Source organism: Culex pipiens, chromosome 2 (assembly GCF_016801865.2).
Source record: "Culex pipiens pallens isolate TS chromosome 2, TS_CPP_V2, whole genome shotgun sequence".
In the NCBI taxonomy this organism is placed as follows: domain Eukaryota; kingdom Metazoa; phylum Arthropoda; class Insecta; order Diptera; family Culicidae; genus Culex; species Culex pipiens.
Window position 1 is genome coordinate 161,020,401 of NC_068938.1, and position 24,231 is coordinate 161,044,631.

General features: G+C 34.8%; 1 protein-coding gene across 1 annotated transcript; it reads left to right on the forward strand.

Annotated features, from left to right (window-relative positions):
* The first annotated feature begins 533 nt into the window (after window positions 1-533).
* On the forward strand, window positions 534-24,231 carry LOC128092689 (CLIP domain-containing serine protease B4-like). The gene is made up of 4 exons (XM_052707036.1): window positions 534-627; window positions 23,107-23,491; window positions 23,551-23,858; window positions 23,918-24,231. The coding sequence occupies exons 1-4, from the start codon at window positions 534-536 to the stop codon at window positions 24,229-24,231; spliced, it is 1,101 nt and encodes a 366-aa protein (XP_052562996.1).

Sequence of the window (24,231 nt, forward strand, 5' to 3'; positions counted from 1 at the left end):
TCACCGGCCTGTGAATGGTGGACAAGATGGTAGATGAAAGGTTGACACATTTTTTTAGGAATTCGAAATTTTTAATTTGTTGGTGTTGTATTTGAAATTTATCTAAATTGGTTTTATTATTTTGAAAAACTTAATCTTATAGACTAATTACCTTCAGCAAATAATCTTGACCGTCGCCCCACTTTCCAGCATCCAGTGGCCACGTGGAAACACGAAAAAAGAAACAAGAATAATTAACCTCATCTGTGCGCGCTGTTCCAAGGCGAGATACACCTACCGTTTTGTGTAGGTGGGTTGGACGCCACCGTCGCACGTGGACAACGGAAATCTTTCAGCACCACCCGTTGGCGATCTTGTGCGCGATGACAAAATACTGCGAACTAAGGGGTTTCCAATCATGTCACAAGAGAGTGCTTCCGCGTGTGTTCACTCCGCGGTGCTGTATAGGCAGTATGCCTGGTCATCGTGTTTGGAGATTTATCGTCAAACTGCCGGCCTCTGCGCTAATGGCACATGAAATAGACGGTTGCGAAATGGTCCCAACTCCCCCTGGCGGGGGAGGAGGGCACCACAGCGGGACCTACCGCAGCGAATTTTGGTTTGACATGACGGAAGACAACGCCTCTGGTGATGATTTTTTCGTGTGATTTATCATTTTGGCGATGAAGGATTGCTACTAGTAAGGAAACATGGGACCAGATGAAGATCAAAAATATTGTTTTAATATTGTACTAAATTTTAATCTGTATTACAACATATTTTCTACAGCAATCCATTAACATTCTGATTTTTTCTTTGCAGTTTAAAAAAATGAACTATACAGCAGGTCCATATGGATGTGAAAGAAAAAAATAAAAGTGCTTCGATTTGGCTATAAATTTTCTGGGGGTTCCTTGGCCAAAATAATTAGACCCGTTTTTTTTGTTTGGCCATTAGGGTGGCCTATGCCGTGATAGGATGGTTCGAAAAATGGCCATTTTCGTCGATATTCACAAAAAGCACTTTTTTCAAAACATCATAACTTCGCTCCATTTCAACCGATTTTAGCTGTCTAGGGCGCAAATGAAAGATGTAATTGAAATACGCAACTTTCGGTACCCTAATATGTATAGGTCATTGCTGAAATTTTTGAGTTATCGCAGTTTTAGTGAAAAAAGTTGATTTTTTGCCGATTTCGTCAATCTCCCGTTTTTGCGTGCTGCGCGTCGAAAAACCCGGGTTTATTTTCAAAAAATCATATCTCTGAATCCTGTTAATGAACCTCGCCAAATTTTTGATTGTCCGAGGAATCCGTTAAAAATATTTTCAGATATAGGTTCTTTGGTCCAGACACCGTCAAACGGCATTTGATGTTTTCATAAGACTTTTTCAAATGTTAGGCTAGATTTTTGAAACTCCACTTTATTTCTTATTGGAAGTCAAACTTATCATCTTTTATTTGCGCCCTAGACAGCTAAAATCGGTTGAAATGGAGCGAATTTATGATTTCTTGAAAAAAAAAGTGGTTTTTGTGAAAATCGACGAAAATGAACATTTTTCAGACCACCCTAACACGGCATAGGCCACCCTAATGGCCAAACAAAAAATACGGGTCTTATTATTTTGGCCAAGGAACACCCCTTTCACATTCATATGGAACTGCTGTATAGTTTTATCCGGTTTCAAAATAGTTTTCAAAAGCTCTAGAAATTTGTATTTTTTAAAGTATTTTTTCAAATATTTTTTTTTTATGAAATTTTGTCCATGCCTTTTCAATATCGAGAGAAACAAGTTTTCATCATCAGTTTTTTATTCAAGTCTCCATAGAACGTTGTGGATTGGTCGCATAACATAGACACTTCAATCATCGAAACAGTGTATCTCAACAAAAGATTTTCCAATCGATCTGTTGTCTTCAACAAAGTTGTAGGTTATGATTAGGACTTTTAAAATTTTCACATAAAAAAAATCACAAGCCTTATTAATTGTCTTTTTTGAGACAAAAAAAAAGTTACCATTGCGCTATAGAATGTTGCAAATCTGGTCCCGGGATTATGATTTATTGAAATAATATTCAAACATATGGTAATACATACAATTTAAAAGGACTTATAGCTCATTTTAACATTTTCGAATGGATACCTCGACATTTAAATTTTAATACTACGTTTTATAAGAGAGCAAACAATAAAAATATGAAAATTTTAATATTTACACTCAAGTTTTGAACATTCTAGAGCTCTGTAGAGGCTCTTCTAAATTTAAAATCTTTCTTAGCTTAAATATAAGCTTCTTTGTTAAGTTTTTGTCCACTCGGGATTTAATTAATTTGATTGTCTTCGACGATTTATTTGTGAATATATTGCTTTTATTTTTATCACAGATTGTTGGTATTTCAAGGTAAGATAATTCCAAAAAAAATATTATTTTCCATTAAAAAAATGAATTTTAGAAACTTGATGAACTTTTAGCAATGAACGTGACGGGTGTAAAAATGTTTTTCAGGAAAACATAAAATTGAAGATATTAATATTATTTTTATTTGAAATGATAAAAATTTCAATGAGATAATTAATGACGTAATTTTTTTATTAGGCCAATGAAAATGTTGTGTTAAGTCATTGTTTCCCCTCATCTCTTTGAAATTTCAAATCTATTGCTTTAAATTTTATCACTGAAAAAAACTTGTACAATCCATCGAAAAGTATTTATAATACATTTGGCAAATTGAATAAATTCATCAAAAAAAAAAAGGGGCAGAGAAAAATTGTTGCCTTAATTTGAAATTTTCATTGAAAGATTTTGTACTTTTAAATATAAACTAATGAAAAAAAAAACATTGTGAAACGTTTGTTTTTATTCGAGGAAAATAAGATTTTTTTCATTAATTTTTTCGTTGAAGATATTATTACAATTTTGATTTACTAATGACGTCAAGCAAAGTAATGTAAATCGGCCAAAACCAAAGTATAAAAAAACAGCCTGTCCTGCTTACGTCAGGGGATGTTTACATTAGGAACGAGCAGGACAGACTCTTTGTTTACACTTCGGCTTTGGTCCATTTACATTGTTTTGATTGACATCATTAATAATCTCATAAAAATTTTCCTCGTTTTAAATCAAAATTTAATCAATTTTAAAGCATACCTGAAAAAAAAATACAACCAAGGTAGCGCTCGACGTCAATTGCTAAAAGTCTATCAAGTTTCTAGAATAGATTTTTTTTAAATATGTGTGGAAAATAATATTTTCTGGAATTAATTCACCTTAAATTACCAACAATTCACGATAAGAAATAAAAGCAATATAATCACAAATATAAAGTCAAAGACATCAAATCGATCTAAAATAATGCTTTGACATGCAAATTTAAGAATTGTATGAAGATTTCAACATTTTTAAACCAAATATCCAAAATCTAGTTTTATTAAGGTTTCATGGTAGCATCTTGATTGCTTTAAAGTTTTATGTTGGCATTCACAGCAACCAACTAGCATGGGCCGATTTAAAGGTTTTAAAAAGGTGTTATGCCTCGGACATAAAACCTGTTGCCAATCAAAGCCAAATGGCTTTCAATACGGGTTTTATGAAAGTTTTAAGAGAGTCGTGAAAACCCAATTTTAATGTTGGTTTTGGCTGATAGGTTTTATAGCGATTTTAACAGCTAAAATGTTACCAGGGATAAATTTCGAACTGACAAAAACTTGAACAATGAAGCTTATATTTTTAGTTAAGAAGGGTTTTAAATTTTGAAGAGCCTCTTCAATGCTCAAGAATATTCAAAACTTGACCTTTTCTTGTAAATTCATTGATATCTAGAATTTCTTTAATGACACCTACAACACTGATGCTTTTATAGCTTTTATAGAATAATCATAAAACTATGAGAAAAACTGCGATTGGCCAAACAGTTAAATCCGTAGTCCCGTAAATTCCCTCACTTTTGATCTATGGTAGTATGGGTGTTGAAGGCTGTTGCAAAAAGATATTGGGATTTTAGAAATATTCATTTTCAATAGTTATTTGGCAAAGCCATGAGAAAAAGTCAAATCAATCTAGGAAGTTTATGGCACATCTTTAAGGGATTCAAATGACCTTTCAAATGCAACTGAGAGAAATTGAATCGATCAAATTTTACGAACATGCGAGCAATTTTAAGATGGTTTATAATTTTTTGGCACTCAAACTTCAATGCCCGTTTTACCCCACTTCCCTTTGTCATAGAGAACTCATAAAAAAAGTTTCATCCAAATAGGAGCACCACGATACGACCTGTGACACATTGGTGAAAAACTCGCTCTTAAGTTGAAGTTCCCCAAAGTCTGATCATATTGTATCAAGTCCAAATATTTTTCATTTTTGTAGGCTTATGTAATAAATTACACAACTGAAAATGTAAATTTAATTATTCTCAGATTTGGGATTACAGTACGTGCTCGAATATCTAAAGAATCTTTTTCGCGTAGTTTGGATGTGAACTTCGGACCATTTTGGCGGCCAACTTTGATTACACACAATCATATCACTTTGGAGCATTTTTGGAGTTACAATTATGGTCAAAGAGACAAATTTTGATAAAAATAAAAATTATGATTACATAATTCGATAATCTGTAGATTATATATATTATTCAAAGTAATATTTTGGTAAGGACTTCGGATAATTTTGAACAAACAGTATTTCTAAAAAAAAATGATCAAAAATGCCCATAATATTGTTTTTATAAAATTCACGGAGGTAAAGAACAATCTTGATTTAAAATACCAATTACCTCAATACATTATCAAAACCTTTAAAAGAAAAATCATTTAATTTCCCAGTAGCATAGCTTCAACTTCTTTCAATTATATTTATTCCTTAGCAAATGCCCTACAACTTAGTCCTCACATTCCATATCCCGTCTCAGACGAATACCGCTGACACCGGAGAAAATTCTCCGCCGGACATTATGGCCCCGCGGCCATCTCCGCTGGCGGGGGCGGTCAGAATGAGCCAATTAGCGCAAATGGACGCACCAATAAAATCCAAGTGCACTTTCGGCCATAAAAATAGAATGGAACCTGCTTCTACTCCCCTCCACCCCCTCCTATTGCAGCAGGGTTGAGAAAATTTCATAATATCTAAACTCGTAAAAAGATATTCATATTAAAAAGTTTGCTGTTAGGGGGGTACTTGCAGTGGGTAGGGTGGTGAGTTAGTCTGTGAGGTGGTGAGAAATTACTCACAATAGCGTTGACCAAAACAGACTTTAGTGATGAAATAAGAAGCTTGAAAAAATGACTTTTTTGTACTTCTAATAAATTTAGCTTTTGAAGGCATCCCTGTAATAAGTGCGTCCAAGTCAGCCCGTCGTCCTGATGAGTACTTTCGTCTGGAGACGAACTTGGCCAGGAATCCCCGCATCGTCAGTGGCCATCATGAGAGTCTGCATCGTCCTGGAAAACGCGGTCTATTAGAAACCCCTCCTTCCATCTAGCGATTCCGGCGCTGCAGGTGACGGTCCCGAAATGGGCAGCAGCTTGGAACTAATTTCGCCAAGCTGCCGGACTTTCAGAGGAGAAAAAAAATCGTTTCCCCGGAAGTGGCTGGTTCTGGGGCGTATAACTGGGACTAACGGAGCTTCCGGTGAAAAAGGACGGAGCAAAGGAAGCAAATGGTGCCTTAGGTTGGGTGTTTGGTGAAATATTATATTGATACTGGAACAGAACTCGCTAATGTAGCGTGACTAATTCAATTATGCAAATGTATAAACGGTGGACGGGATTTTCAGTCAGGATACTGGGCAACCCGGGAGTAAACAAATTGTCGGTCCAGGTTAGAATAGGAAAAGTGTCGTTCTTATGGATTTGTTGTTCCAAGTCGTTTTCATTATAGCCAGGGTTGCTTCAAACAGTTCCGTTTGAATTTGATTTACTTTTTCAGAAGTAAATCCATTTTATAGAAACTATTTAATTGCTTTCAACGACTTCTACCCCACATCCAATTGAGTTAGTTCCGTGGTCGTGATACCACTCAACCCGCTGAATTTATCAATTTAAATTACATCACATCCCACGATTTCGTGCACATCTGCAAAGATCTGCACCGAATCATCTCCCAGAGCAACCCTCCGGGCATCATCGCCAGTTGGTCATAAAATGGGTACGCGCAGAGCAATCAGACGGAAATAAAACCAAGCTATAATTGCATTCTTGAAGTTCTCTCTCACTATCAAAATAAATAAAATCGGCCTGCAACGATTTCGATTCGATTTCAATCGATCGATCTGTCCATCGTCTGATGTCTCTCTGGAAGCCGTTGTGGCTGGAGGAAAGGGTTGTCTAGACACCGCTGCAGTTCTGTGGGATCCAACTTTACAGACTATTTCTTCCATTCTCTAGGAAACTTTTGATTTATAAATTTGCTTTGAAATTTTCCAAAGCGAAGTATTTGTTTAGAAATTAAAAAAAAGCAATTGAACTGTTATTTTTTTTAATTTGCGAAGTTGACTCTGAATCCAGTATTATATTTACGAGAGCAAATCTTAACCAAACTCTAGAGAACTGCTCATAAATGATATAAAATTTTAATAGAACCTTTCCCCCTTAGGCAAACCCCTTCGTAAAGCTCCAAAACGGTTAAAATTCAATTTTTATTGCACACTCCTTCCGCGAGGATCATAAATCCGATGACGCATTGGTTCAGCGCGACCAGCCTCAATATTAATCGCTGGCTCCGGAGGTTCGATCGAGATGATTCACGCTGGAAAGATCAACCGGCCAAGGCATTCTCCAACTTAGTCAGTCCGACCCGGAGGTTTTACGATAGAGTGCTTCTTGGAAAATTAAAAACGCTAAATTGTCCATTTTAGCAAATTTTGTGCGCGCGCGCGCGGTTCGACCACCGAAAGGCAGCCCTGGCTTAGTAATGACAGATATTAATCGACGGTAATAAAGTTCGGGAAATTATGGGGCTGCCGCTGCTGTGACTGGAAGAGTTTTTGGAGCTTCGTGCGGTGGAATGCTTTGCTCAATTCGATGCGGAGTGTTATTAATTGTTATTGCTTTGGTTTTGATACCGGGCGCAAGCAAGCAAAAGGTTCAGTGATAGAGACTAATGAGCGTTTATTAATGGCAAGTTGCGCCAGAAATGTCCGGCCGGAAATGGAGTTGTCGTGAGTCAAGTGTTTCACACGACTTATTGATTTGCTCAGAATTGTTAAATTGGTTAAGATTGACCCATCGATACGCGAGCCTGAAATTGGTAAAAAATGTATTTCACCAAATAAGACATTTTTAAATCGGGGTTTTCATAAAAAAAAATATTTTTTTCGCTACAAACTTTTCCATTGAGAACAAATGGGTAAATGTTGACTGATGTTGCTCATATTTGCTCAACATTCCTATAATAGCTCCAGGAACAATTTTATTCTGGACACCATAATGTACATAGATTCTCACTATATAAACAAATCATTTTGCAAATCTTTTTATAGAAACATGCTTGCCCACGAACCGAAATCTTTTGTTTCACATTTGGGCCAATGCATATTTTATTTCAAGTTTTTGCTGCATTACCCTTTAAAATTTCTCCAAAAAACTAGCGGGCAGAAAAAATCATCGAAAATTTGAATTTTCTTTCAAAAAACGTCTACAAATAGATTGTAAAATAAGGTTCTATCCCATTCCCCAGAATCCCATTCCCCAGAATTCCATTCCCCAGAATGCCATTCCCCAGAATGACCCATTCCCCAGCAATATTTATGACATTGAAAAACGTAACATCGTTTCCCATTTGATTTAGTGCCATTTAGTATAGTTCCGTTTGGCATACCATAATTTGGCATAATGGCGCATAATGGTCAATTAGCATAATGATATTAAATTCTCAACATTAATTCAACATTAGAATCGGTTTAAAGAAGCCTTCTTGATTTGTGATAACTGCTGACACTAATTCATTTATTTTTTTTTTTCATTCTTTAAGAAGGGTAAACTCTCATTACTAGGGATAACTGCTAAAGGAAAATCGTCAGCATGCTGCAGTCATCACAAGTCAACAGAGTTTTGCCTTCTTTAAAGAAGGGAAAACTTTTGTCAGCAATACTGACAGGCAAGCAAGTTTTCCCTTCTTTAAAGAAGGGAAAATTCAACTTTAACGGTGAACATCAACCAGAGTATTTGCACCAAGATTTTTGTTACAAATATTTTACTATTTCCGAAACTACGGGAACTATCGATATAATTTTTTATTCATCCCCGAAAGTACTGTCTACTAAGCGATTTATAACAAAATTTACCTATTTATACAATCATATTGTTGCAGGATTAGCGTAAGTTTGTCAATTTTGGAATAAGAAGACAACTACTTCCTAGGTTGCTATGACTTAAAGGGAAAATTCATCTTTCGTCAGCAATTATCACAAGTCAAGAGAGTTTTTCTTTCTTTAAAGAAGGAATCATTTAACTTTTGTCAGCAGTTATCACAATAAAGCTGAACTCTAAATACTTTACACTTTAACCGGCTCCGTGGCTTAATGGTTACGGCTTCTGCCTCACAAGCAGAAGGTTCAGGGATCAAATCCCGGTCGGTTCCTTTGAAATTTGGAATCATGAATTTGAACTTTGAATATGAACAAAAACGAAAATGAATCAGGCGGGATTCGAACTCACGCCTTAGGATTGGTGGACAGGGACGCTAAGCAGTCGGCCATCAGAAGGTTTTTACACTCTAGCAGTGAATTGATCCGCATTGTTGAAACATGTTATCTTCTCATATTAAATACGCGCTGATCCCTGATTTGCCTGACGGGATTGGAAGTCTAACTATAGATCGAGTTTCCTTCAGATGCTTGCTTCTATGTTTAGGCGGGGCCGAACAATGCCCAGCGACCTCGGAATTGGACCGCAAGGAGCTCTGTCATTCTGAAACGGGTCGTTGGAAGCAGCGCGAGGGCTATCACCACCTAATACCCGGGACTGAGATAAGTTGTATCAGCATTCGGCATGTACAAAGTCTGATACAAACTATACTTTCCCATAATATCGCTACAGGTTAGCGGGTATTGGATTGGACCACACACACACACACACTCTAAATACTTTACACTTTAAAACTGATCATTTTTTTGAATAAGGTACATTCACAATAAAAATGGACCGAGCCACGTAGCCCAGTGGTAACGCTTCCGCCTCGTAAGCGGTAGATCGGGGTTCAAATCCCGGCTCGGACCAACTCAACTGGTGAACTTTTCCCTTCTGGAATCGATTGCTTAGTAAAGGGAAAGTAGTGTACCGTCACAAACTGGACCTTATCACGACACCTTAGGGAGGCGACCTATGGAATGTTAACATTAACCATAACATGTTAACATTAAGTTGAGAATGAAACTACCACTGAATCCGCTTTGTAAATGCCGGCCCCGATACTCTTCAAGGGTGTTCCCCTCAGGAACTGGGAAAGATTTACTTACATAATAAAAATAAAACTTTTCCGGGGAATGGGTCATTCTGGGGAATGAGTTTCTGGGGAATGGACCATTCTGGGGAATGGGATTCTGGGGAATGGATCATTCTAGGGAATGGATTTCTGGGGAATGGCATTCTGGGGAATGGGATAGAACCGTAAAATAATATAGAGCGATTATTTTTTAATTTAAATTCTGAGACCAAAGATCGGGAAAAAATGTTTAGGAAGTTTTTTTTTAAATAAATTCATCATAAATAAACAAATTGTTGGTAGCAGAGCAATTCATTTTTTATTTACAAATAAAACTTTGTCCATCGATTTCTTAAGTCCAAATAAGCAATATTGCATCGTGTCTTGAAAACATGCGTAAATCTGTATCTAAAGATTTCGATTTGATGTTTTGAGCAATGTTGTAGGTTATGATTATAACAATTTAAAAAAATATAGTTATACTCAAAAAACATATTTTTTATTTATTTTTTCATTGAAAAAACAAAACAAAACAAAAAGTACAAAAAGTATCATCTTTTGAGCTATAGAAGGACGGACATGGTAATGTTATGATTTTTTGAAAAAAAAATGTGTTTTTCATGGTATTAAAAAACACACACAAAAATAACACGAAGTCTAAAAATCATTTTTAGATGTACAATTGAATTCTAAACAAGAAAATAGTTTTTAATAATTTTGATAAATTGCATATTTTTGAAGTTATAGTAATTTTTGGACAATGATGAACACTATTTTCTAAATTAAAAAAAAAAGACAAATATGATGAATAATTGAACCTTAAAATGGTTATCACTCAAAAATTTTGCACTTCATAACATATTTACAAAATCACTTTTTGATATAGAATTCTATTGAATCTCTTAAAATAAGTTTTCAAGGGTTTTTGTATGCATTTCGAATACTTTCCAAAAACCCTGTTTTGCAAAAAAAATTAACTTGCCCAAAAAAAATCTTCGGTTAAACCCTATGGTTTAAAAGTCGGCAAATTTTGTCGATCAAAACATATCAAAAATTAAAAAAATTGAAGTGGGTTAACATTTACAAAATCGAGTTTTTGTGATAAAAAGTAATTTAGAAAACGGAGATTTTTTTGAAGTCAAACTATGTTTTTAATAGTTCTAAGCACAGCCAACAACTTTGCAGAAGACACAAAATTGATCATGAAATCCCTTTTCTAGGTACAGATTTTCAAATCCAGAGTTTTGTTTAAAAGGTCCAATAAACTTATGAAAGACAATAGCTTATGGGTAATTCTCCGCCAACTCACACAGCAGTTGCCCCGACCCCTCTTCGATATGCGTGAAACTTTGTCTTAAGGGGTAACTTTTGTCCCTGATCACGAATCCGAGGTTCATTTTTTGATATCTCGTGACGGAGGGGCGGTACGACCCCTTCCATTTTTGAACATGCGAAAAAAGAGATGTTTTTCAATAATTTGCAGCCTAAAGCGGTGATGAGATAGAAATTTGGTGTCAAAGAGACTTTTATGTAAAATTAGACGCCCGATTTGATGGCGTACTCAGAATTCCGAAAAAAACGTATTTTTCATCGAAAAAAACACTAAAAAAGTTTTAAAAATTCTCCCATTTTCCGTTACTCGACTGTAAAAATTTTTAGAACATGTCATTTTATGAGAAATTTAATGTACTTTTCGAATCTACATTGACCCAGAAGGGTCATTTTTTCATTAAGAACAAAATTTTTCATTTTTAAATTTCGTGTTTTTTCTAACTTTGCAGGGTTATTTTTTAGAGTGTAACAATGTTCTACAAAGTTGTAGTGCAGATAATTACAAAAAATTTGATATGTAGACATAAGGGGTTTGCTTATAAACATCACGAGTTATCGCGATTTTACGAAAAAAAGTTTTGAAAAAGTTGGTCGTCATCGATCATGGCCATTCATGGTCACCCGCGACAGACACGGACGACAAAACAAAGAGAAACGCAAAAAGTAACTTTTTCAAAACTTTTTTTTTTGTAAAATCGCGAAAACTCGTGATGTTTATAAGCAAACCCCTTATGTCTACATATCAAATTTTTTGTAATTATCTGCACTACAACTTTGTAGAACATTGTTAAACTCTAAAAAATAACCCTGCAAAGTTAGAAAAAACACGAAATTTTAAAATGAAATATTTTGTTCTAAATGAAAAAGGGACCCTTCTGGGTCAATGTAGATTCGAAAAGTACATTAAATTTCCCATAAAATGACATGTTCCAAAATTTTTACAGTCAAGTAACGGAAAATGGGAGAATTTTTAAAACTTTTTTAGTGTTTTTTTGATGAAAAATACGTTTTTTCGGAATTCTGAGTACGCCATCAAATCGGGCGTCTAATTTTACATAAAAGTCCCTTTGACACCAAATTTCTATCTCATCACCGCTTTAGGCTGCAAATTATTGAAAAACACCTCTTTTTTCGCATGTTCAAAAATGGAAGGGGTCGTACCGCCCCTCCGTCACGAGATATCAAAAAACGGACCTCGGATTCGTGATCAGGGACAAAAGTTACCCCTAAGGACAAAGTTTCACGCAAATCGAAGAGGGGTCGGGGCAACTTTTCCCGATTTCGTGTGAGTTGGTAGAGAATTACCCTTATAGGACCTTTTCAAAAAAAAAACTCTGGAAAAACTTATTGCTAAAGTTGTCTTTGCTGTACGGCGGAACTAATTTTCATATTTCCCTCACATTCAAGAGGCACAGCAGCCAAAGTTTCTTCTATCTGATTTGCTCCAACAGAGTGCAAAATATCAATGGGAACTCACTTTCCCAAGATTTTTTTCCAATTTGCTGGTACTTTTTCGGGCGTTTGAGACGCGATGACAAAATGATAGAAGACAGGCAGGAATGATAACTCATCTTGTGTAATTGAAAAAGACCCTTAAACTGCGTATTTATTTTTTAAACAATTGTATAATCACTCGATCAAAATTATTTTCTTCAGTTTGAAATTTAATTTTTTTCCATCCCTTTACAAGATACTTTTTATTTGTTTATTTTCACACATGATTAGATTTAATTAAATTGCTCACATTTGATCAGAATTAAGACGTCACAATGTATTTTATAAATGTCTTTAAAAAAACAATTTATTGAAACGTTACACAAAACACGAAAAACTCTGTAATTATATTTAAATTTTACCATTTTTCCTGAATCAACACCCACTGTCCAAAGTCGTGAAAATGCTAAGAAAAATTTCTCGCAGCTCTGTGTGTCGGCCTAGTGAACAGATCGTAAATTAGAACCGAAGATCAAACGTTTGCGAAAAAGCGGTCCTCACTGACGCGTGAAATTATGACGCACACAATGTGCGACGACGCTGTAAATCATTTCCATCTCATGGTTGCGTGATTTCCGGGGAAATCCGTTTTGCTGGATGTTGGAGAACGTAATATGGAACTTGGGTCAGGGGAATCAATTAATGTTTTCAATCGAATATGTTTTTTTTTTTCTTCTCATTTTTTTATTTCTCATCTCGCATTTCCCACTTTTAATTTTTGATTTCCGATTTCCATTTTTCGTTTATAACTTTTCATTTCTCATTTTAATTGTTGATTTTGTAATGAAATGAAAATCTCAAGAAACGGAAAAAATTCAAAGCGAGCAAACTCCACTCCAGATCAATTTTCGTACCATTTGCTTATAGGACCATAAAACCAAATCTCTATCAGACGTTCGATCGTCCAGATATCGCCGCTATTAGCAGTTCACAACAAAATGCAATAATCTCCGATCCCGAAAAACCTTTTCCTATCGTAATAAATTCAAATCCTCTTCAGGTCAACAAAGGCCTCGCATAAATCTGTTACCAAGGGGGCCCCTTTCACTTCTCACGCCCCTCTCTCTCGAGAAGCGGTTCCCAAAACGGGACAAATTGTGCCCGTGTCCTGGACACGGCTGTGTGTGTCTGTATCAATTTTGGGGTGGGGGTACTTGAGATTAGCGATAATCTGCTAAATGACCGTCAACAGTTGTTGGGTTCGGTTTTTGGGACTCCCGCACTCCCGAATTTGATGCTGGCCAGATGTAGATATAAAGCGTACACTGTTCCGGGCCGTAATTTATGGCCCGTTTTTGGCTTGCCGAAATAGGGGATGACCTATTTTATTCAAATCTTGGCAAACTCTCCGGCCGAAGGACTGTGCGGTTCGTGGTTATCGGTAAATGGTCATCTTTCGGTTTCGGTTACACATTGTTAGTGAGGTTCAATGAGCTCATTGCTATTGTTGATGCCCTCGAACAACTTGATGGACTCTTGGACTCTTATTTTTGTCCAAAAGGTTCTTTTCCAAGGTGTATGAATCAATTTAGGATAGAAACGAATTTGTATGATTCAAACTTTTAACCCAATCATAGTATCTCAAATAAATACAAAAAAGGTTTAAAGCGAAACATTTTTGCCAAACAAATTAAAACACATTAATTTTCCCACTAAATTAAAATCAACAAAACTGTCACCATCAGCAAAATTAACGACACTCCCAAAACCTCGATTCAATTGGTGGACAAGCAAAAAAAATGACACCATATTGACGGGCCCAAATTGATTGAAGCGAAAATGGACTAAAAAGGGATTTCCAACGCAAATCCACTCCAAATGGTTACTTTGTGGGCATTTTCCGCAGTTGTGCAGTTGTTTTCAAATATGGCGGAGGTGGGTGATCTATGTGTCGTGGACTAGATGTCCAAAATTTGGGGTGAATTTTGTTGCGACTGAAATTGAGGGCGATATAGTGACAAAAAGGTGACCATTAGTGGTCGTAAATTTAGCTAATGGACTTGTGGATTAAACTGAATATGGGAGTAATCCATTGAATTCCAATTGTATTATTTGTTGATCAGAGTTTATTTTATGAAAAAGATTTCGTAAAATCAAACATTAGTTTACGCAAATAATTGTATGCACAAAAAAATCTAAATAACACGCCATAGTTTGAACATTTGAAAGGGAAAAGCTCTTTGAAATGCATTTTACGCTAGTTCAGTTGTTTTGCAATTATTAGTTTTCAAAAAAAATTAATGTTTGGCGAAAACAAAAATTTAAGCGATGAAATAATGTTGCTGTGCCAAACATCGAAAGCTTTTAAAACTTCAAAAGATTTTTTAATTAACCCAAACATTCTGAAAATGATTCTAAACGCAGGGGAATGCATTTTAAATTGATTTCAGATGATTGCAGTTAAATTTCTGTTGAAATTTTGAAGTTTTTTTAAAACATATTTTTATTAGCCTTAGTATATTTGGTTGAGAGATTTTTCAGAAACCATTTTGTTTATGCAGTATTTTTCATGTGATTCATCAATTTGATTAAATTTAACAGCTTCATACACAAAAAAAAAGTTGATTTTTGGATGGTTGGAAATTTTGTTGGTTGAATAATTTTACCTAGGTACTATCCACAAATCACGTGGACACTCTTTGGAAATCTCATATGTGTAAAAATGTGAACTTGAAAAAAAATCAACAAACTGATCACGGCGTGTTTTCTAGAACAAACATTTCAAGAAAAAACAGTCATCATTACTGTCAAATGTGTCTTATAGGAAATTTTCTCAGCTTTCCAATGCTTCAAAGAGCGAAATGTTTTATCGGGAAATTTCTGAGATATCTATTTTTTAAGTTTTTTGTTTTAAATTCCTGTATTATTTATTGTAAACTTTGCAATAACTAATCTGGAAACTTGTCAAATGATGTTTTTCATGTGTCATTTACTCATCAAAATGTGCAAAATAAGGCAAGAAACAATTTTGGAGGAGGTTGTAAATCGCTAAATATTTTAAAAATTAAATTTAACCGAGTTTTTGAATATATGAGATTTATTCAGAAATGAAAATCATAAAACCGTATTAAATTATTTTTTTTACAATAATTTAAAGATAATAACATAATTTTTGTTTACGCATATCACTTTTATGCTTGGATTTAGCTTAAATTAAGCTGAAAAAACCGTTTTTTTTTGTTGCAAGTTTGAGATTAGTTAGGATATCACTAGATTTGTATGAAAAAAAATCATATTTCCTTAACCAAACATTAATCAATTGCATGGATACAAAACATGTTATATACTCACAATTGAACTAAAAATGACTGTGGTGAGTTTCAGGAGAAAAACTTTTCATGAGTATGAAATGATTTTTATTATTTTTATTTTGTATGAAATGATCAAGGAATCAGCAATATTATAAAAGTCTTATGTTATCTTTTTAAAACGTTTTAAAAATACTTTGATTTTTGTTAAAATAGTTTGGAATGGAACAGAGGCTTCCATATTTTTTTCTGTTAAATAATATTTTATTTATGTTTAAACCAAAAAATGTATGTGGCAGTGTTTTCAACATTCAGAGTTAAAACACACAAATTTTACTCCTACATTTAAATGCATTTTCAACAGTAATTTTTTTTTCGTTATTTCATACACATGAGAATATGACTTTTGAACCTTGCAACAGTAATTGGTAGTACATTTTCGATTTTAAATCATCTTTTGGATCCATGTTCCCGGTTCATGTATGCTTTAAGAAGTATCATATTTATTCAAAAAAAATCCATTAATATTTGTTTATTTGTATACACAAATTGTGTAATTATCTTTAAATTCTTGTAAATAATATTTTTAAGAAGGTTTTATGATTTTGATTTTTGAATAAATCCCATATATTCAAAAACGCGGTTAAACTTAATTTTAAAAAGGTTTAGTGATTTGCAACCTTCTCTAAAGTTGTTTCTTGCACATTTTGATGAGTAAATGACACATGAAAAACATAATTTAACAAGTTTCCAGAATAGTTATTATAAAGTTTACAATAAATAATAAAGGAATTTAGAACAAAAAATTTAAAAAATAGATATCTCAGAAATTTCCCGATGAAACATTTCGCTGTTAGAAGCATTGAAAGCTGAGAAAATTTCCTATAAGACACATTTGACAGTAGCGATGACTATTTTTTCTCCTTAAGGTTACCCAGAAAACACGCCGTGTGATGAAAATTCACAAAAATAATATTTTACATTTCATTTGACAAAAAATCTGTCACCATTCCCTGATGAATATTACAATATAAATTTATTTTCTGTGTACTGGCATCACTCAAAAATGCTTAAAATTTATAATTGTAAAAATGGACACAGTTAAAACAAGGCGCCATACATCAATAATAGAAACACTAGTAATTTGTATGAGCATTAGTAATCGACAGTTATGACGTCAACTTTTAACTTTTTTAAACTTTTTTTTGTAAATCCCGATTTGATCTACCTAAAGATATGATAGGGCCTTTATTACAACAAAAAGGCTAAGTAAGGTCATCACTAAAAAATAAATAAAAAAAAATTAACAGCAAACTCAGGAGTCCTCTATCAAATTGATTGTACTCATCGAAATCTACATTGTGAACTTTTAATTAATCTTTAATCAATCAATTTTTTGCAAACTAAGCGTTCTGAGCAATTCTCATCACTTTAACATTTTTCCGTTATTGAAACATTAAAACGATTACTTATCATTATTTATAATTTATTATTTTAAATAGTCAAACAAACTTAACACTCAAACGTCGGGTAGTCATTTGACCCTTATTTTTTTCTTTAAATAATCAAAACTTTTTTTAGAATTGACCAATTTGGATGCTTCCGGTTGAAAAAGATCCAGGGTAGTCATTTGACCCTTATTTTTTTCTTAAAAAAATCAAAACTTTTGGTAGAATTGACCAATTTGGATGCTTCCGGTTAAAAAAGATCCAGGTTTGTCTATATTTTTAACTGTCAGATGGGAGACAAATACGGTCCACTTCAGGGATGCCAGATACACAGATTTGTCTGTGTTTCACAGACTTTTGAGCTTGTGTCAGACATTTTTTGAGGTGCACAGACTTTTAAAAAAAAACTTCATTAAATTAATTTTTAGTAATCTTTTTTGTCGATACTTATTTCGTTAGTCTTCAAATGCTTAAAAACGCAATTTCTGATGGATTTCAATGACTGTGAATTGATATATTTGAATTTTAGACAAATGCACAGACATACACAGACTTTTTTACAGACATTTTAAAAAACCAAGTGGCATCACTGGTCCACTTTTACCGTTAATCCCGATTCCGTTGGGGTACCTCGGACCTCCTATTTGGGTTTTTGGTCAATATAACAAAATTTATTCCACAAAACAAAGCCGCAAATGATGCAAAACCTCAAGGCATCATTCTAATACATCATTCTGCCAAAATAATTGACATGGTTAAGTCCTACGGGAGCCAGTTCCAGTTAGGCACCAATCGACATCAGCTTAGTGAACCGTTTCCGGTTGGAACCTGTTCCGGTGCCCGAAAGACTTGACCATGTCATGTATCTATGCAGGATGATGTATTATGATGATGTCTAGAAGTTTTGCATCATTTGCGGCTTTGTTTTGTGGAATAAATTTTGTTATATTGACCAAAAACCCAAATAGGAGGGCCGAGTTACCCCAACGGAATCCGGAATATCTCCGGTAAAGGTGGACCATATTTGTCTCCCATCTTACTGTTAAAAATCCAGACAAATCTGGATCATTTGCAACCGGAAGCATCCAAATTGGTCAATTCTACCAAAAGTTATGAAATTTTTAAGAAAAAAATAGGGGTCAAATGACTACCCGAGTGTTTGAGTGTTAATGAATGCAGTGATAAGATATATTTCTCCAAGTCCAAGAACGGACGTCGTGAAAATTGTATGTAGATTTTATTTTTTTAAATTAAATCCTTATTTTTGTATGATAGACAAAAAGCTATGCGATACAGAGATATTTCATAAAGGATCGCTATCAGTACTTTTTTAAAGACATAAAGTTTTTTTTTTTTTAAATCGTCTGTTGTGTGCTATCTTGTGACAACGACCATTAAGTACTTTTCGAGAAAATCGATTTTTAAAGTTTGATGGTAAATAATTTCAAAACTATGAATAATGGAGCCAAACTTGTTTAAGCAATCGAATTAAAGCATTTTGTAGTGTTTGTTAAGTATAGCAAAACAACATCATTAACTCATTTTCGATCAAAATGGTCGTTGTCACAAGATAGGTCACAGCAGACCAAATGTCAATTTAACTCTACCATCAAACTTTTTTTTTATATAAAATCGCGATAGCTCATGATATTTATAGGCAAACCCTTTATGTTAATTGATCAAAATTTTTTTTAATTGTCTGCTTTCAACTTTGTAGAGCATTATTACACTAAAAAAAATAAACCCAGCAAAGTAAGAAAAAACACGAAATTTTAAAATACGTTTTTTCGGAATTCTGAGTACGCCATCAAATCGGGTGTCTAATTTTACATAAAAGTCCCTTTGACACCAAATTTCTATCTCATCACCGTTTCAGGCTGCAAATTATTGAAAGCCACCTCTTTTTCCGCGTGTTTTTCCTCCGTCACGATATATCAAAAATGGACCTCGGATTCGTGATCAGGGACAAAAGTTACCCCTTAGGATAAAATTTCACGCAAATCGAAGAGGGGTCGGGGCAACTGCGGTGTGAGTTGGTGGAGAATTACCCATATTCATGTTCTATGTAAATACAAGAATCAAAGTATCATTGGGGTCAGAATTTAAATTCACAAAAATAAATATCAAACAAAAAAAGATGCAACTGATTTTTATTTTCTATTTCTCTATAAAAATCTGTTATTGTTGATTCTTGGGCAAACTAATTTGATTTCATTGAGGAAAATCTCAAAATTATAAAAAAAACATGTGTGTTTTATTATTAGATTTTCGTTTTACAATTCTCAGATATTCTTCATATTGAGTTGGAGTCAGAGTCGAAGTCAACAATTTGTTGAAAGCTGGAGTCGGAGTTGGCTACAGCTGGAAGTCAGTTTTACACCTTCAAACTTACACAATTTTTTACTGTGTAGAGGTCTGTGAATTCCATCACGCCGTGATTTTTTTTATAAACTGTTTCAGAATTTTTTTTTCAGAAAATTCCTACGTTACTTTTAAACTTTTAAAACTCTTTTGTGGTCTTTATTATTTCATCCTTATAGAATCTCTTAACTCAATTCACAAAATATTGTAAAAAATCAATGTTCCCGTTTTTGTCAAAAAATGTTCTTTTATCAAGAAACAAATGCATTCGTCATCGTTGCAACGGTGAACACACGCCTAATTTATCACTCCAAAACACGTCACATCGGAGGCGTCCTAAAATAAACACACCCACGTGCATTTCCGGCGCTGATCGCGGTGCTAAACGCGTAATAACCTGTTCGTTTTTCGCTAACTCGCACTTTGTTAACTACTACAAACAGTAACAAACAACTTCAACAACCTGCACGACGACGACGACGACATTATCGTCGCTATCATGCGGAACAATCATAAATCTCGTTCTCGTCACGTTTATTCATGAGAGTGGTAGTAGGTGTACGTTATGTGGTGTGCAAACACACGTACACAAACACACAGAGTACGCCTAGCATAAATTTTCCGGGCGTCGCGACGCCAAAATTATAGGTCTGTTGCCCTTTCGGTGTTCCTGGGTGTGGCCCGACCTGCCTCTCTCTTCTAGGTTTACTTTTTCTACTCACTTCCATTTTTTTTCATTCCTCCGACTTTCGTCGTGATTTTTCCGAGGCAATTTTCCACTTTGGGCTGGGCAGGACCAGGCCAAGCGTCGTTGCGGTCTCGTGAGTTTGCGGTAAGATTTATGCCACTTTTCCTTCGGTTAATTGAAAAATGAACGAAACCTTATATTATAACGACTACGACGACGACTTCGAGGTGTCAAGGGTGTGGGAAGTGGCGTCGGTACTCATTAGGTACTGGAGCTGGGGAGTAGAAGTGTGGAGAAGGTGAAGCCCAACAAACAGCAACCGGAAGTTGGTGGGTGAAGAAACTTGGAATGTGACTGGGCTGATTGCAAATGTCACCAAGGTGATGGTGGGCTTCTTCTTCGTCTCCTTTTGGTGGCTAATAAGGACCCGGCTGAAAGGTTAACGTGTGGCAAATGAAGCAGTTAAGAAGGGCTTCCGGAAGTAAATGGGATGAATGAAATTATTTCCAGGTCAAGGTTGTGGAAAATGTTTTTTATGCTTAGCTTTTGACGAGGAATCAGGCACGGCAGCTCTAGTATGTGCTGTTTAAGAATGATATTATTTGAAATACTTTAATCAAAACTTTTGGAAATTTTCTGAACATTTTGACAAAAAGTATATTCAGAAATAGTCAGTTAAGGACTTTTACTTAAAAAAATCGTTAAACTGCAAATATGTAGATAAAAAATAAGCTTTTAGTGGAATTATCTCTAAAATGGTACACTTTATAAAATTAAATGTACATATAACGATTGCAAAGTCGATTTTACGTTAAAAACTGCAGCAAAACAATTTTTTGGGTAAAATTTTTATTTGGTATTTTTTAATCCGGCTGAAACTTTTTTGGTGCCTTAGTTATGCCCAAAAAAACCATTTTGCATCATTAGTTGGTCTATATAATTTTACATACATATTTGACAAATGCCCATACAAAAATGATAGATGAAAATTCAAAAATCTGTATCTTTAGAAGGAATTTTTCAATCGATTTGGTGTCTTGGGCAAAGTTTTAGGTATGGTTAATAAATAATTTGGTTATTTTTTATTTCACTTTATGTCAAAAAACTTGATTGGCAAAAACACTATTTTTATTTTTTTCATTTTCTTACATGTTTTAGTGGACATCAAATGCCAACTTTTCATAAATTTCCAGAATGGGCAAAAAATCTTCGACCGAGTTATGACTTTTTGAATCAATACTGATTTTTCAAAAAATCGAAACACTGGTCGCAAAAATTTTTCAACTTAATTTTTCGATGTAAAATCGCATTGGCAATCAAAAAGTACTTTAGTGAAATTTTTATAAAAGGAACCGCTTGCAGGTTAAAGCCATTTTAAGGCAACTTTTTAAATAATAGTATCAGTTACTCATTTTTTTTTTCATTTGTGCCCACGTTTGCCCACTTTTATTTTTTTTTTTTTTTTGGAAAGCAGACTACACTACAAATGGGCCAAACATTCAAAATAACGCCCTTATAAAATGTTAGCTTTGATTAAAAAAATGAAAATATTGTTTTCGAAAAGATGGGAAAATTTCACGAATGTTTCATATTTCAATATTGAAAATCGGATCATTAGTTGCTGAGATATCGACATTAGAAAATGGTGGGTTGTTTGGGTGAGACATAAAAAACATCATTTTTTCTGTTTTTAAAAATTTGCATGGCAATATCTCAGCAACTAAGGGTCGTATCAACAAAGTTCACAAAAGCAAAATATATAGAGGCACTTATTTAAAAAAATAAAAACTGAGACTATTTTTTTTTTATTTACCTAATAAAAAATTTGAAAAATTTTTGCGACCAGTATTTCAATTTTTTTAAACATTAGTATTGATTCAAACATTCATAACTCGGCCATAGATTTTTTGCTCAACCTGAAAATTTCTGAAAAGTTGGAAAGAAAATGAAAAAAAAATAAAAATAGTGTTTTTTGGCAAATCAAGTTTTAGTGACAAAAAGTGAAATTAAAAATTGTTGCAATTCTTTTTACCGTGTATAATTTTTTTTTCAGTGTAGTCCCTATTCATACCTACAACTTTGCCAAAGTCACCAAAGATTTAAAAATTCCATCAAAAGACACAGATTTTTTTAATTTTCATGCATCTTTTTTTTGCATGGACATCTGCCAAATTTGTATGGAAAATTATATGGGCAAACTGTTGATGTAAAATGAGTTTGAAGGCACCAAAAAAGTTTCAGCTGGATTAAAAAATACAAAAATTAAATTTAATGAAATAGACCGATTTCATAGAGAACTGCTCATAAAGCAGTTTTTATCCCGTAAAACACAAAACAAAAATAAATGGATTTGAAGAAATTTTTAGATTGCATTTTTCTTTAAAATAAGATAATTAAAAAATATGGAAAAAAATCTTCCATATCCCTATTTTTTGTGAAAAGGGTTCATTATTACCTACAACTTTGCCAAAGACACACAATTGAACAAATTGAACAGAATTGGTGCCAAAATTGTAACTGGACTTGTATGGGTGATCAAAAACACAAAACTGCTTTTTTGGTAATAGGAAAGGCCCCCAAAAAGTTTGAGCCAAATAATAAACTACAAATATAATTCATTTCCGTAATTAAGGTATAATTTCTCCTTTCACAATTGATCAAAATGAATTATTTGATTGAATAATTCTGTTCTCAAATAGAAAAAAAAGTTTAATTAATTAATTGATTTGAATGATTTATACCAACTGCAATTTGTTAAAAAGAACTTAGCCAACCTAGAATTGGTCGAATCGGGTTTTTTGATTGTTTCGCCTATCACGGGAAACCCAAACTCTTTCAATCACGTTTTACCAGAGCTCTGAGCGTAATTAATCATTATTCTTATCACAACTTGGCACTCGGTACGTCAAAAATTCCTACACCTACGGTTTTTTCAACGCCAATTCCCCACAAATCGTCATTCCTTCTAATCTCGCGCCTACATCCAGGAGCACACCAGTTTCACGCTAGATATTCTTGGAACAACTACACGATGGCTTGGCTTGTACTTTTAGCACTTTTTCTTGGTTCAAGTGGTAACTTTTTCATATCTATCAAAATTTTATAAACTAAATTTAACGATTTTCTTATTTAGCGCTAGGTGACGCTTGCATCACTCCCGGTGGAAACCGTGGACGGTGCGTCCTCGCAGAGAAGTGTCCTTTCATTTGGGAACAGTTGCAAAAAATCGGCACAATCCAGGAATACCGGTACGTGACCTCGTTCCACTGTGGTTACGATCCGACGAGCAGGAAGCTCCGGGTGTGCTGTCCAAGCTTTAGCAACGCCGAGGACTGCGGGACGATTGGTTTGTCTGATCGAATCTATGAAGGTATGGAGACGGATCTCGACGAGTTTCCATGGATGGCTGTGTTGGGTTATCGAAGAAGGAACAAGACAATGTTCCGCTGTGGAGGATCGCTGATCAACGATCGATACGTGCTGACTGCGGCGCATTGTGTGGGGGAGAGCGACAAGTGGAAACTGTAAGATCTTATTGATGTTCGTCAGAGGAGATTTGATTAGAGATTGTGCCTTTTTGCAGAGATTTTGTTCGACTTGGCGAGTGGGACTTGGACACTAGACCGGACTGTGTCTACGACTATTTTGGAGAGATGTATTGTAACGAAGTTCATGAAGATTTCGAAATTCAAAAAGTGATCGTTCATGAGAAGTTTACCAGAAATGTCATCAATATAAGGAACGATATTGCACTGTTGAAGCTTGACAGACGAGTTGCTAGCACCGAGTCCATAGCACCAATTTGTATCCCAACCCAGAAACAAGCTGATAGTTTGAACATCCAACAAGTTCAGCTTTTCGTTGCTGGCTGGGGAGCAACGGAAACAGAAGGTAACTTTACTTACAAAACCCTAAACATGTGATATTTTTCCACTAATTCAACCATTCAGCCAACAGCAAACGCAAGCTGAAGACCGTACTGCAAGGCCACGCCATGGCCAAGTGTGCCCAGGCGTACCGGAAGAAGGTCAACTTCTTCGCCGAGAGTCAACTTTGTGTGGGTGGAAAACGCGGGCGGGACTCTTGCCGTGGAGACTCCGGCGGGCCGCTGATGGAAATCTTCCAGAATCGGTGGCACGTCGTCGGGATCGTGAGCTTCGGGTCGGGCCTGTGCGGATTGGAGGGAATGCCGGCGATTTATACACGGGTTGGGAGTTTTCTAGACTGGATGGCGGCGAAAATTGAGCTGGAAAGTCGAAGGTGA